Here is a 13,167-nt window from a genome sequence, read left to right on the forward strand (position 1 = left end):
GGACTACTCTGTTATGATGAAATTTGGTGTAAGGGGCCTGGGCTACCAGGGCCTGAAGCTCACTGACTCTACGAGCTGAAGTAACTGCCACCAAGAAAATGACCTTCCAGGTCAAGTACTTCAGATGGCAGGAATTCAGTGGCTCAAAAGGAGGTTTCATCAGCTGGGTGAGAACGACATTGAGATCCCATGACACTGTAGGAGGTTTGACAGGGGGCTTTGACAAAAGCAAACCTCTCATGAAGCGAACAACTAAAGGCTGTCCTGAGATCGGCTTACCTTCCACACGGTAATGGTATGCACTGATCGCACTAAGGTGAACCCTTACAGAGTTGGTCTTGAGACCAGACTCAGACAAGTGCAGAAGGTATTCAAGCAGGGTCTGTGTAGGACAAGAGCGAGGATCTAGGGCCTTGCTGTCACACCAGACGGCAAACCTCCTCCATAAAAAGAAGTAACTCCTCTTAGTGGAATCTTTCCTGGAAGCAAGCAAGATGCGGGAGACACCCTCTGACAGACCCAAAGAGGCAAAGTCTACGCTCTCAACATCCAGGCCGTGAGAGCCAGGGACCGGAGGTTGGGATGCAGAAGCGCCCCTTCGTCCTGCGTGATGAGGGTCGGAAAACACTCCAATCTCCACGGTTCTTCGGAGGACAACTCCAGAAGAAGAGGGAACCAGATCTGACGCGGCCAAAAAGGAGCAATCAGAATCATGGTGCCTCGGTCTTGCTTGAGTTTCAACAAAGTCTTCCCCACCAGAGGTATGGGAGGATAAGCATACAGCAGGCCCTCCCCCCAATCCAGGAGGAAGGCATCCGATGCCAGTCTGCCGTGGGCCTGAAGCCTGGAACAGAACTGAGGGACTTTGTGGTTCACTCGAGATGCGAAGAGATCCACCAAGGGGGTGCCCCACGCTTGGAAGATCTGGCGCACCACTCTGGAGTTGAGCGACCACTCGTGAGGTTGCATAATCCTGCTCAACCTGTCGGCCAGACTGTTGTTTACGCCTGCCAGATATGTGGTTTGGAGCACCATGCCGTGACGGCGAGCCCAGAGCCACATGCTGACGGCTTCCTGACACAGGGGGCGAGATCCGGTGCCCCCCTGCTTGTTGACGTAGTACATGGCAACCTGGTTGTCTGTCTGAATTTGGATAATTTGGTGGGAGAGCCGATCTCTGAAAGCCTTCAGAGCGTTCCAGATCGCTCGCAACTCCAGAAGATTGATCTGTAGATCGCGTTCCTGGAGGGACCAGCTTCCTTGGGTGTGAAGCCCATCGACATGAGCTCCCCATCCCAGGAGAGACACATCCGTGGTCAGCACTTTTTGTGGCTGAGGAATTTGGAAAGGACGTCCCAGAGTCAAATTGGACCAAATCATCCACCAATACAGGGATTTGAGAAAACTCGTGGACAGGTGGATCACGTCTTCTAGATCCCCAGCAGCCTGAAACCACTGGGAAGCTAGGGTCCATTGGGCAGATCTCATGTGAAGGCGGGCCATGGGAGTCACATGAACTGTGGAGGCTATGTGGCCTAGCAATCTCAACATCTGCCGAGCTGTGATCTGCTGTGACGCTCGCACCCGCGAGACGAGGGACAACAAGTTGTTGGCTCTCGCCTCTGGGAGATAGGCGCGAGCCGTCCGAGAATCCAGCAGAGCTCCTATGAATTCGAGTTTTTGCAGTGGGAGAAGATGGGACTTTGGATAATTTATCACAAACCCCAGTAGCTCCAGGAGGCGAATAGTCATCTGCATGGACCGCAGGGCTCCTGCCTCGGATGTGTTCTTCACCAGCCAATCGTCGAGATATGGGAACACGTGCACCCCCAGCCTGCGAAGTGCCGCTGCGACTACAGCCAAGCACTTTGTGAACACCCTGGGCGCAGAGGCGAGCCCAAAGGGTAGCACACAGTACTGGAAGTGACGTGTGCCCAGCTGAAATCGCAGATACTGTCTGTGAGCTGGCAGTATCGGGATGTGTGTGTAGGCATCCTTCAAGTCCAGAGAGCATAGCCAATCGTTTTCCTGAATCATGGGAAAAAGGGTGCCCAGGGAAAGCATCCTGAACTTTTCTTTGACCAGATATTTGTTCAGGGCCCTTGGGTCTAGGATGGGACGCATCCCCCCTGTTTTCTTTTCCACAAGGAAGTACCTGGAATAGAATCCCAGCCCTTCCTGCCCGGATGGCACGGGCTCGACCGCATTGGCGCTGAGAAGGGCGGAGAGTTCCTCTGCAAGTACCTGCTTGTGCTGGAAGCTGTAAGACTGAGCTCCCGGTGGACAATTTGGAGGTTTGGAGGCCAAATTGAGGGTGTATCCTTGCCGGACTATTTGAAGAACCCACTGGTCGGAGGTTATGAGAGGCCACCTTTGGTGAAAAGCTTTCAACCTCCCTCCCACTGGCAGGTCGCCCGGCACTGACACTTGGATGTCGGCTATGCTCTGCTGGAGCCAGTCAAAAGCTCGTCCCTTGCTTTTGCTGGGGAGCCGAGGGGCCTTGCTGAGGCGCACGCTGCTGACGAGAGCGAGCGCGCTGGGGCTTAGCCTGGGCCGCAGGCTGTCGAGAAGGAGGATTGTACCTACGCTTACCAGAAGAGTAGGGAACAGTCTTCCTTCCCCCAAAAAATCTTCTACCTGTAGAGGTAGAGGCTGAAGGCTGCCGGCGGGAGAACTTGTCGAATGCGTTGTCCCGCTGGTGGAGCTGCTCTACCACCTGTTCGACTTTCTCTCCAAAAATATTATCCGCACGGCAAGGCGAGTCCGCAATCCGCTGCTGGATTCTATTCTCCAGGTCGGAGGCACGCAGCCATGAGAGTCTGCGCATCACCACACCTTGAGCAGCGGCCCTGGACACAACATCAAAGGTGTCATACACCCCTCTGGCCAGGAATTTTCTGCACGCCTTCAGCTGCCTGACCACCTCCTGAAAAGGCTTGGCTTGCTCAGGGGGGAGCGCATCCACCAAGCCCGCCAACTGCCGCACATTGTTCCGCATATGTATGCTCGTGTAGAGCTGGTAGGACTGAATTTTGGCCACGAGCATAGAAGAATGGTAGGCCTTCCTCCCAAAGGAGTCCAAGGTTCTAGAGTCCTTGCCCGGGGGCGCCGAAGCATGCTCCCTAGAACTCTTGGCCTTCTTTAGGGCCAAATCCACAACTCCAGAGTCGTGAGGCAACTGAGTGCGCATCAGCTCTGGGTCCCCATGGATCCGGTACTGGGACTCAATCTTCTTGGGAATGTGGGGGTTAGTTAATGGCTTGGTCCAGTTCGCCAGCAATGTCTTTTTTAGGACATGATGCATGGGTACTGTGGACGCTTCCTTAGGTGGAGAAGGATAGTCCAGGAGCTCAAACATTTCAGCCCTGGGCTCGTCCTCCACAACCACCGGGAAGGGGATGGCCGTAGACATCTCCCGGACAAAGGAAGCGAAAGACAGACTCTCGGGAGGAGAAAGCTGTCTTTCAGGAGAGGGAGTGGGATCAGAAGGAAGACCCTCAGACTCCTCGTCAGAGAAATATCTGATGTCTCCCTCTTCTTCCCACGAGGCCTCACCTTCGGTGTCAGACACAAGTTCACGAACCTGCGTCTGCAACCGTGCCCGGCTCGACTCCGTGGAACCACGGCCACGGTGGGAGCGTCGAGAGGTAGACTCCCTCGCCCGCACCGGCGAAGCTCCCTCCGCCGACGTAGTCGGGGAGCCTTCCTGGGAGGCGACCGCAGTCGGTACCGCACGCGGCACCGACGCCAGAGACCTCACCCCGGGCGATGGACCTGCCGGCGCCACGCTCGACGGTACCGGTGGCGCAAGCACCCCCGGTACCGGAGGGGTAGGGCGCAACAGCTCTCCCAGGATCTCTGGGAGAACGGCCCGGAGGCTCTCGTTCAGAGCGGCTGCAGAAAAAGGCATGGAGGTCAATGCAGGCGTCGATGTCAGAGTCTGTTCCGGGCGTGGAGGCTGTTCCAGAGTGGAGCGCATCGACACCTCTTGGACAGAGGGTGAGCGGTCCTCTCGGTGCCGATGCCTGCTGGGTGCCGACTCCCTCGGCGACCCAGAGCTCTCGGTGCCGACATGGGAAGGGGACCGGTGTCGATGCTTCCTCGATTTTTTGGAGCGAAGCACGTCACCGGCGCTTCCCGGCACTGACGAGGAGGACGTAGAATCCAACCGTCTCTTCCTCGGGGCCGAGACCGAAGAGGGTCGGTCTCGGGGGGGCTGTACCGCAGGAGCCCTCAGGGTAGGGGGAGACCCACCTGAAGGCTCACCGCCACCAGCAGGGGAATGGACAGCCCTCACCTGCACTCCAGACGAAGCACCACCGTCCGACGACATCAGCAGACGAGGTCCCGGTACCACCGACGTCGATACAGTCGTCCGATGTCTCAGCGCCGATGCAGAGGGTCGATGCCTCGATACACTCGATGCACTGGCGGCCGAGGATGAAGGTCTGGACGCTGAAGACGTCGATGCACTCGATACCCCCGGTGCCGATGCAGACGAAGAGCCCGAGAACAAAATGTTCCACTGGGCTAACCTCGCTACCTGAGTCCGCCTTTGTAAAAGGGAACACAGACTACAGGCCTGAGGGCGGTGCCCAGCCCCCAGACACTGAAGACACGACGCGTGCCTGTCAGTGAGCGAGATTACCCGGGCGCACTGGGTGCACTTCTTGAAGCCGCTGGAAGGCTTCGATGTCATGGGCGGAAAAATCAAGCCGGCGAGATCAAAACTCGAAATAGCGAAAATTGGCACCACAAAAATAGGGAGAAGAAAATTTCAACAGAGGCCTAACTAAGGCCTACCCCGACGACGAAAGAAAACTTACCGGGGCAAAAAGCTCGAAATACGGGAAGGGAAAAAACCAAAAAGGGTCTTCCCGAAACACTTTCTCAAACTTTCTCTGAAGAAACGAGTCGAAAACGACGCGCGAGGTCAACTTTCCGGGGCACGAACGGCGTAACACGACCGTACCGAGCGCGGACAAAAGAAGACTGACGAACACGAGCCGGTTCGGGCGGGAAGACGGCCGCGCATGCGCGGTGCGCATCGGCGCGCAAGGGCTAGCAAAGGCTTTTGCTAGTGAAGATTCCGATTGGAGGGGCTGCCGTGGACGTCACCCATCAGTGAGAACAAGCAGCCTGCTTGTCCTCGGAGAAGAATATTTTATGTTTCTCTTGCATCATTTTTAACAAGAAAATTTAGGATTTTTTTTTTTTTTTTGGTCAGCTGTGAATTGTAGTGTTCGGTGTCTTACACATTGGAAACGTCTATCAGGTGTGGCACAATGCAAGAAAGGTTGGGAATCACTTTTATACAGCGACTGTCACTAGTCACTCCAACAAACAGCTAAAAGCAATCAGATCTGTTAATATAAGTGATGTTACTACAGAGCATTCAGATTTGTTCACATTTGTTAATATTAAGGGACAGGTATGCATGGATTTGCTTTCTGAGTTTGATAGTTTTGTGATACTTTTTCTAGCTATATGTGCCATGATTTAATCAATTTTAATGGCTCCTAGTTACGCTGTGGATATTTTACAAACAGATATAATACTTGCTTAATTGTATTTATTTGGATTTACTCTCTTTTGAATAAGTGGTGGTAGCCACGTTAGTCCACTTTTAAAGGTAATAAATAGAAATAAAACCATAGAAAATAAAATAAGTCAGTCCAATAAAAAAGGTATATCAACGCATATTTTGATTAGCTTTCTAAGGTAACCCTCCTTCTTTAGATCAGAAATAAGCAAATGTGGACAAATATGAAACACACAAGTGAAACAAAAAAGCATGATGGTCTCACAGGAAATGGGTGGGTAAGAGACAGGGAGAGATGGATGGTTGATAAGAGGATTACAGAGAAGTAGAATTTTATGGTTTATAATAGACTAGAAAACCCAGAACTTTAAGTTCTGTCTGGTGGGTCTCAAAATATTTCATCATTTTGACTTCAAAGGTCTTACATTCTTGGATTGTCTTAAAGTTTCCTTTCAGTATTCTCATCATAAAATAATTGATGCAGTGTTCTAGTTTTGTAATGTGCTGTCCCACAGAGGAGACATCCTAATTGGCATTGCCATGCTTCATATAGATGTCTATGTGCTTTACAAAACCAGAACACTGCACCATTTATTTTATGGTGAGAATACTAAAAGGAAATTTTAAGACAATCCAAGAATGTAAGACCTTTGAAGTCAAAATAATGAAATATTTTGAGGACTTAAAGAGCTGGGTTTCTAGGCCATTATAAATCACAACATTTTACTGCTCTGTCACCCTTTTATCAGCCACTCATCTCTCCTTGTTTCTCACCTAACCCGCCCCACCCTTTTCTTGCAAGACTGTCACTGGAATGCTTTTTTGTTTCACATATATTCTGATATTTGACATTTTCTTATTTCTGATCTGAAGGAAGGTTACTTTTGAAAGAATCAAAAAATGTATTTAGCCCAATAAAAAAGTTATATTTTCTTTTCTATGTTTTGTTTTATTTCTATTTACCACTTTTTGAAGGAATTCATCCAAGGTAATTATTCTATGTCAGGAATCAGTAAATTAGTATGCAACTTACTGCACGAGCAAAGCAAATTTAAGAAACCCATACTGCCCATGAAGGTAGTCTTATTCTCCAACTACCTTCTCTATTACCAATGTCTAAAATTATTAAAAATTAAGATAGGATTTATCCATACAAAGCAAATTAAAACTTTCTGTGAAAAGTGGAACAGCTCCTTAAGAAGAGTTTGTGACAGTCCTTGAATAGTTTCAAATTTATTTAATAAAAACAAAAAAGTTACAGCCTCTCTTACACATACCTTGCACAGCAAGAAGCTGCTCTTCTGTGGTCCAGCGAGCATTAATTTTCTGATTTGACTACAAAGTTAAGAAAGTACTATTAAGGATCTATGAACCAACAGAGAACACTAAATTAACATCTTAATTAAAATCTTTGATCCTAGAAGTTGTCAGTCATGATTTTTTAAACCTAAACTTGACTATATTTCCATAGAAGACAATCCTGTTTTCATTTGAAAGAAACAGGAAAGAGCACATCAAGTACCGTTTTAAAGCAGCAGTACTAGTAAATCAGAGTATTTTTATACACTTCTGCTGGTAGGAGTGGATCATAATGATTCTGTTGTAATCTAGCATTTCTGAGATTTTAATATAATTTTTTTTTTTAAACTTACCTACCTTGCCACTGCCAAATTTATAAATGTGTGTCAACCTGATATGAACTGGCTGCAGATATATAAAATACAATATACCATAGAATAGCATAGCAATATACCAAAGGGTGTACTCAGGAAAGCAGAACTTAAAAGAGGTGCAGGACTTATTTTACTCTAAAGGCTGTGAAAAACAGAAATGTTAAAGTCAAACAAGATAGGAAACCTAGAACAGACTGAATGAAAAAAAAGTAAGAGAATCAAGGTAAGTAGAAATTTTCAGCAATCCAGTTAGTACTGCTGCTTTAGAAGCTCCAAATGCTCTTAACTGTATATTCTAACTAACGTTGTGAGGAGTTTCTTAGTAACTTGTTAGCAGAAATAAGACAATGGGCGAAACTTGGTTCTTATGAAAAATTACATCATAGTGTGCTGGGATTTTATAGTCTAAAATAGCAAAAGTTGTTTATCCTGCACCAGATGTACCCCCCGCCCCCACACTCTTTTTATCCTGCTCCAGATGTACCCCCAGCCCCCACACTCAAGCAAGAAAACAGTCATATATATGTGGGGTCATCTGATAGGGCCAACAATGGAAAGTTTTTTTGAAAGCTCAGTACATCTTCAAAAGCTTTGTTAGGCATGTGTGCAATTCCTGTTCTGCCACCTCAACTTAAAACCCTAAAAAGTAACTTCTACACGGAAGGGGGATGGCTTATCTTGTTGTCCTCTAAACACACCTATCTTCTCAGAGGATAAAGCACAGCAACGAAAGTGGAATACCTGGCTATGTATTGTTCTTTGGGAAAAAGGAAAGAACCAATAAGCCACTAATGGGCAGTACTTTTTTTTTTTTTTTTTTATAAATGGAAGACCTTACTACAGCATCAAGCATGGTGTTCAAACAACGTGATATGAATGTGTGGAAAAACACCATATCACCACCTTAAGTATCTTAGAAGAAGTTCATCAGATGGGCCATCAGTGAAGTCATGGCTCTGACCATGCAGTTGATGGAAGCAAGTTGACAGAAGAAAATCGTCTCATGATGGATTCACATTGATATCCTTGTGGTGGAAGTGGATCAGAAATGGCTGCAGAATCTGAAGCGGGTTTTAAAAAAATAAATAAGAGTTGACCACCACAGATCGGGCTTCGACTTAATGGATTCCTGGGCCTCTGAATTTAGTCTAAAATTAAATCAGGATAAGACAAAATATTTGGTATTACCCAATTCGTTTGACCATGATCCTTGCAGCAATTTTAGCATTCACTGCATTACTTATCCCTTGGAAACCACTCAAAATATTGGGGGTTGTTGTTGATCGGCACTTAACCTTTGAATCTTAGGTGTCCTCCGTAGTCGCTAAATCTTTTAAGGTACTCTGGGAGCTAAAACGAATTAGGCCCTTTGTTTCAATAGATATTTTGAGGTTTCTTGTCCAGTCTCTAGTCTTGACCCAATTTGATTACTGTAATTCTATTTACACTGGTAGCAAAGAATGTGTTTTTAAAGAAGCTTCAAACTGCCCAGAATACTGCAGCCAGGTTTGTCCTGTATGTGCTACGCTTTGGACGGGCTACTCCACTTCTGATTCAATTACATTGGCCTCCTATCAAGGCCAGGGTTGTTTTTAAGCTCTGTGCTCTCATATTTCAGATTTTATTTGGTACTGCCCAGGGGCGTAGCCAGATCTCATCGGGAGGCGGGTCCAGAGCCCAAGGTGCAGGGGTGGGGGAGGCACATTTTAACCCGCCTCCCCCAGCCGGTTACCCTCCCCGCCACAAGGTACCTTTGCTGGTGGGGGTCCCCAACCCCCACCAGCCTCAGTCTTTTTCAGCACCAGCCTCCGTTGTGTTCGCTCACTTTGCCGATCTGTGCTGGGAGTCCTGATGTCCTCCATGTTCCCATTTAAAGGAACGTGCAGGACGTGTTGGACATCAGGACTCCAAGCATAGATCTGCTAAGTGAGCAAATGTGCTGGAGACCGGCGCTGAAGAAGACTAAGGCTGGCAGGGGTTGGGGGGGGGGGCGAAGGTGGAGGGGGCCCATGCCCCCACCTAGCTACGCCCCTGATTATATGTTGCCCCTTGTTACTTTGCCTAATAGCAATGCAACCTTTGGTGCGAGAGATTAGCTGGTCTTCATTTTCCTACCTGTAAGAACAATTAATTTATTCTACTACATTTTCTTACCAAGATACTAAATGGTGGAATTTCTTGCCAAAATACATTAGATCCCAGAAGGATTGCTTTGCTTTTTGCAAGTTTTTGAAATCTTTCCTTTTTAAAAAATTTTCTGTTACTTGATGCTGATACCTAGTTTTTTCCCTTCCCCCTTCCATTATATCTGTATTAATGATTCTCTTATTGACATGTGGGATTACAGCTTTATTTAATATTTTGTAATGTCTCCTCGTAGCTTGTTAGCCACATTGAACTCAAAATTGTGAAGGAAAATGTGGGATATAAATGTAATAAAATCAATCCCACACCGTGAAGAAAAGCCCCACAGAAGGTAGATTTAGTACCCTCAACAATGCAAAAAATTCAAAGTGCAACTTGACCAAGCTTTGGCGTATGCCTGCCTGAGGAACAAGTCACACAAAATCTGGAAATATACAGATATCATTGCCTGAAATTAAAAAAAAACTGTCATTTTGCTTAAAATGAGGCATTTCAGTACACTGCCATAACATCGTTTTGAATGCCAAGCTTTTGTAACTTCTGACGGTTGTATCTCAAGTAAAAAAAAAAAAAAATTGTTCTCATTATAAATCACCAATACTATATCCAACTTTAAACTTCCCTTTTAATTTTCTGTTTCACATCAAGCGCATGTTCAAACATGTTTGCTTTGAGACAATTATATGGAAAAATCATGCCATCTGGTAATTTTCTTTCCTTTAGTCATAGCAGATGAAGCCAGAAATTTGTGGGTTATGACCATCTACCAGCAGGTGGAGATACAGTGCAGAAATGAACAGCCATATAGGACAGGTAAGGCTCCTGGTGATTCACTATTTTTCATAACAAAGCCGAAGGAACAGCAAATACAGAGAACTTCTCCCCCCCCCCCCCCCCCAAAAACAGAACCAGAAAGAATAGACAAATCTAACATGGAACAATTCAAAACAGAGAAACCAACCTAGGAAACCAGTCACTTACTGAGGGTAGGCTGCTGGATTCAACTGCTATGACTAAAAGAAAGAAAATTATCAGGTAAGATTTAATTTTTCCTTCCTTAGCATCAGAACAGATGAATCCAGAAACTTACGGGATGTAGCAAAGCAGTCCTCCCACCAGGCAGAGAGCACTGATGCTCCAAAATAAGCTTCTGACCTAGCCACAATGTTTAAGTGATAATGTTTGGAAAAGGTGCGCAATGAGGACCAAATATTTCACCCATGAAGTCAACTGTGCTCAGCAGAATGAACTCTTAGACAGTCGACTGTTCGCCCGATAGGACACATGTTGAAGAAATAGATTTCTTGATCCAACAGACAATAGTTGCTTTAGAGGCCGGACTCCCCTTGTTGGGACCCGCAAAGAGAACAAAAAAAAAAGATGATCTGATCAGTGAAATTCACTGGTGGCCTCTTCAGACATCGGGAAAATGAAGTGAATGAAAATTCCTTCCTTAGTACTCTCTCCGAAAAGATAGCAGGAGCAACGGTTGATTTGAGATGGAAGAGAGGACTTGCAGCAGAAAGACAGAACTGTCCAAATAGTAATCCCCACCACAGAGAAGCAGATGAATGGATCTCTGTAGGATAATGCCCGAAGCTCAGAAATTCGTCTAGCAGACAAAACAGCAACCACAAAAAACGACTTCAGGGTAAGACGCGTCAAGGTAGCTTTCCTAAGAGGCTCAAAAGTGGACTTCTGAAGGGCCTTAAGGACCAAATTGAGACTCCAGTCAGAACAAGGTGCACTTAGGGGAGGACTGACATGGTTGACCCCTTTAAGGAACTGAACCACATCTGGATGAGAAGCCAGAAAAGAGTGCAAAACATGTCCCCTAATACAAGAAAAGGCCACCTCTTGAACTCTAAAAGAGCTATATGCCATATCCTTTTTTAAAACTTTCCTGCAAAATAGGCCAAAATTTGAGGCAATGAAGACTGAAAACGGAGAGATGGCTCTTTCTTGGGCACCACAAAATATATAGATTAGAGACCTTGTCTTGTTTGTGTGAGGGAATTGGAAGAACTGCCCCAAAAGACTGCAAGGTTTGCAGATGGAAAGCACCATCCTTTGCTTTCACAAGGCTTTGCATGGGGATTCCAAGGGGGGAAAAAAACTGTGATGGGAGAACAGAACTCTAATCTGTAGTTAACTCTGATAATGGGCAAGACCCACTAGTCTGACGTAACCTTGACACTCCTTGTAAAAATTTATAAGGAGACTACTTATTACTTTCTGCGAAGTGTGGACTAGAACCCTGTCATTGTGAGGGGCAAGAAGCTGAGGAGGATAGGGAACATTGGGTTGAAGATCTCTTGTCTGAGTGAAAGGACTGCTTCTGCTGATAACGGAGGTCGTTGATAAGAAAAAGCTTTCCCCAGCCTATACCTCCTCTAGTGTCCTTCAGACGAGGACAAGATTATGGGAGGATCTGAAGGAGCCCTTAAAGCTTGTTCTCATATAGACACTGGGTCTAAGTCCTTGACCAATTTCCCCAATCCTTCCCAAAACAGCTTCTGAAGCTGTCCCCCCAAAGGGACGTCTAGTAAGCCGCTGCCCAATGCTGGAGCCACAGCAACCATCTGGCAGTCACAGCTAAGGCCATCTGCTTTGCCACTGCCCTGAGATGATCATATAAGGAGTCTGCCAAATATACCAAACCAGAACGGCTCTGCCTCTGAATCAAAGAGAGAGTCCGCCGCATTCTGCATCTAAGACCAGCAAGAACGAGCAGCATATAAAGCTGCACACTGAATCCTGAAAAACAATGTACTTTTCAAAGCTGACTCCAGCTTCCTATTGAACATCCCTGAGCACTATGCTACCCTCTACAGAAAGGGTAATCTTTTTGGTGATCACCACCACTAAGGCATCTACCTTAGGCAACTTTAGTTTCTCCAACTCCTCCAGAGACATACAAGCGAGATATAGCTCTGGCCACCCTTAGGCTGGCATCTGTTATAGCCCACTGTGCATATTCAGTAACTGCATGGCCTCATGATTAGGAAAGGACTTCAGACGCTTTGTGCTGCTAGCCATCATGAGATTAGCAGAGGATGAAGGCTGAGCAGCAGAAGAAGAAATATGGAGCACTGCTGCTTTAGTAATAACGTTAGAAAGGAACTCCCAATAAAATATCCTAACTGCAGTAGGATCATCTTCCTACTTTCGATCAGATGTTCTGGAGGAACAGAGTGCACTGAAGTTGAAGAAATGCCACCTTCTGAAGGAACATGAGAAGGAGAGGAGAAGGGTGATCAGTCAAAGACTCCAAACACCTCCTCTTAGAAGGGTCAATGTGAGAAGACACATTCTCTTGAAGAGGGTCTGAGACAGCATTAGCTCTCTTAAGCAGATAGGTCTGATCCATCAGCAATAAACTCAGAACAGAAAGGGATCTGACAACCCCCCCCCCCCCCCGAGGCCTGAGGAGCAGAAGAAACAGTCTGAGCCCTTGAAGCCAAAACAGAGAGAGACATTACCCTGAGCTGAAGAACAGTGATTCTGAGTGGAAGGAAGAGAACTGCAAGAATTTAAAATTGCCACCGGCACATCTGAGAGATATCTGAAATGTGTCCTGGAGAATCCTATGTGCCACTTTCCATCTGGGAATCTTGAGGGTTGCACTGCTGCACCTGCTAAAACAACACGCTGCACAGTGCCCTGATGCTGCTCTCCGCGCAGCACAACAGGATCAGCGCTTCACCAACTTAGTCACTATGCAAAACTAAAATCAAAACCGTAATTGAGAAACACCAGACTATAAAAGGTGTATTCACTCAAATATGCTGCAAATGGGAAGGGCAG

The 13,167-nt window shown here is 46.6% G+C and overlaps 1 protein-coding gene across 6 annotated transcripts in view; it reads right to left on the reverse strand.

Annotated features, from left to right (window-relative positions):
• Positions 1-13,167, reverse strand: part of RCOR3 (REST corepressor 3) — a 224,130-nt gene that overhangs the window by 90,104 nt on the left and 120,859 nt on the right. For 5 of the 6 annotated variants that reach the window (XM_030196084.1, XM_030196083.1, XM_030196082.1 and 2 more), the window contains exon 10: positions 6,820-6,877. The exons of the other annotated variant lie outside the window; for it this stretch is intronic. In XM_030196084.1, the coding sequence (XP_030051944.1) occupies positions 6,820-6,877 (58 nt within the window). The remainder of the gene's footprint in view (positions 1-6,819; positions 6,878-13,167) is intronic. 6 annotated transcript variants of the gene reach the window in all.

Source organism: Microcaecilia unicolor, chromosome 3 (genome assembly GCF_901765095.1).
Source record: "Microcaecilia unicolor chromosome 3, aMicUni1.1, whole genome shotgun sequence".
Taxonomy (NCBI): domain Eukaryota; kingdom Metazoa; phylum Chordata; class Amphibia; order Gymnophiona; family Siphonopidae; genus Microcaecilia; species Microcaecilia unicolor.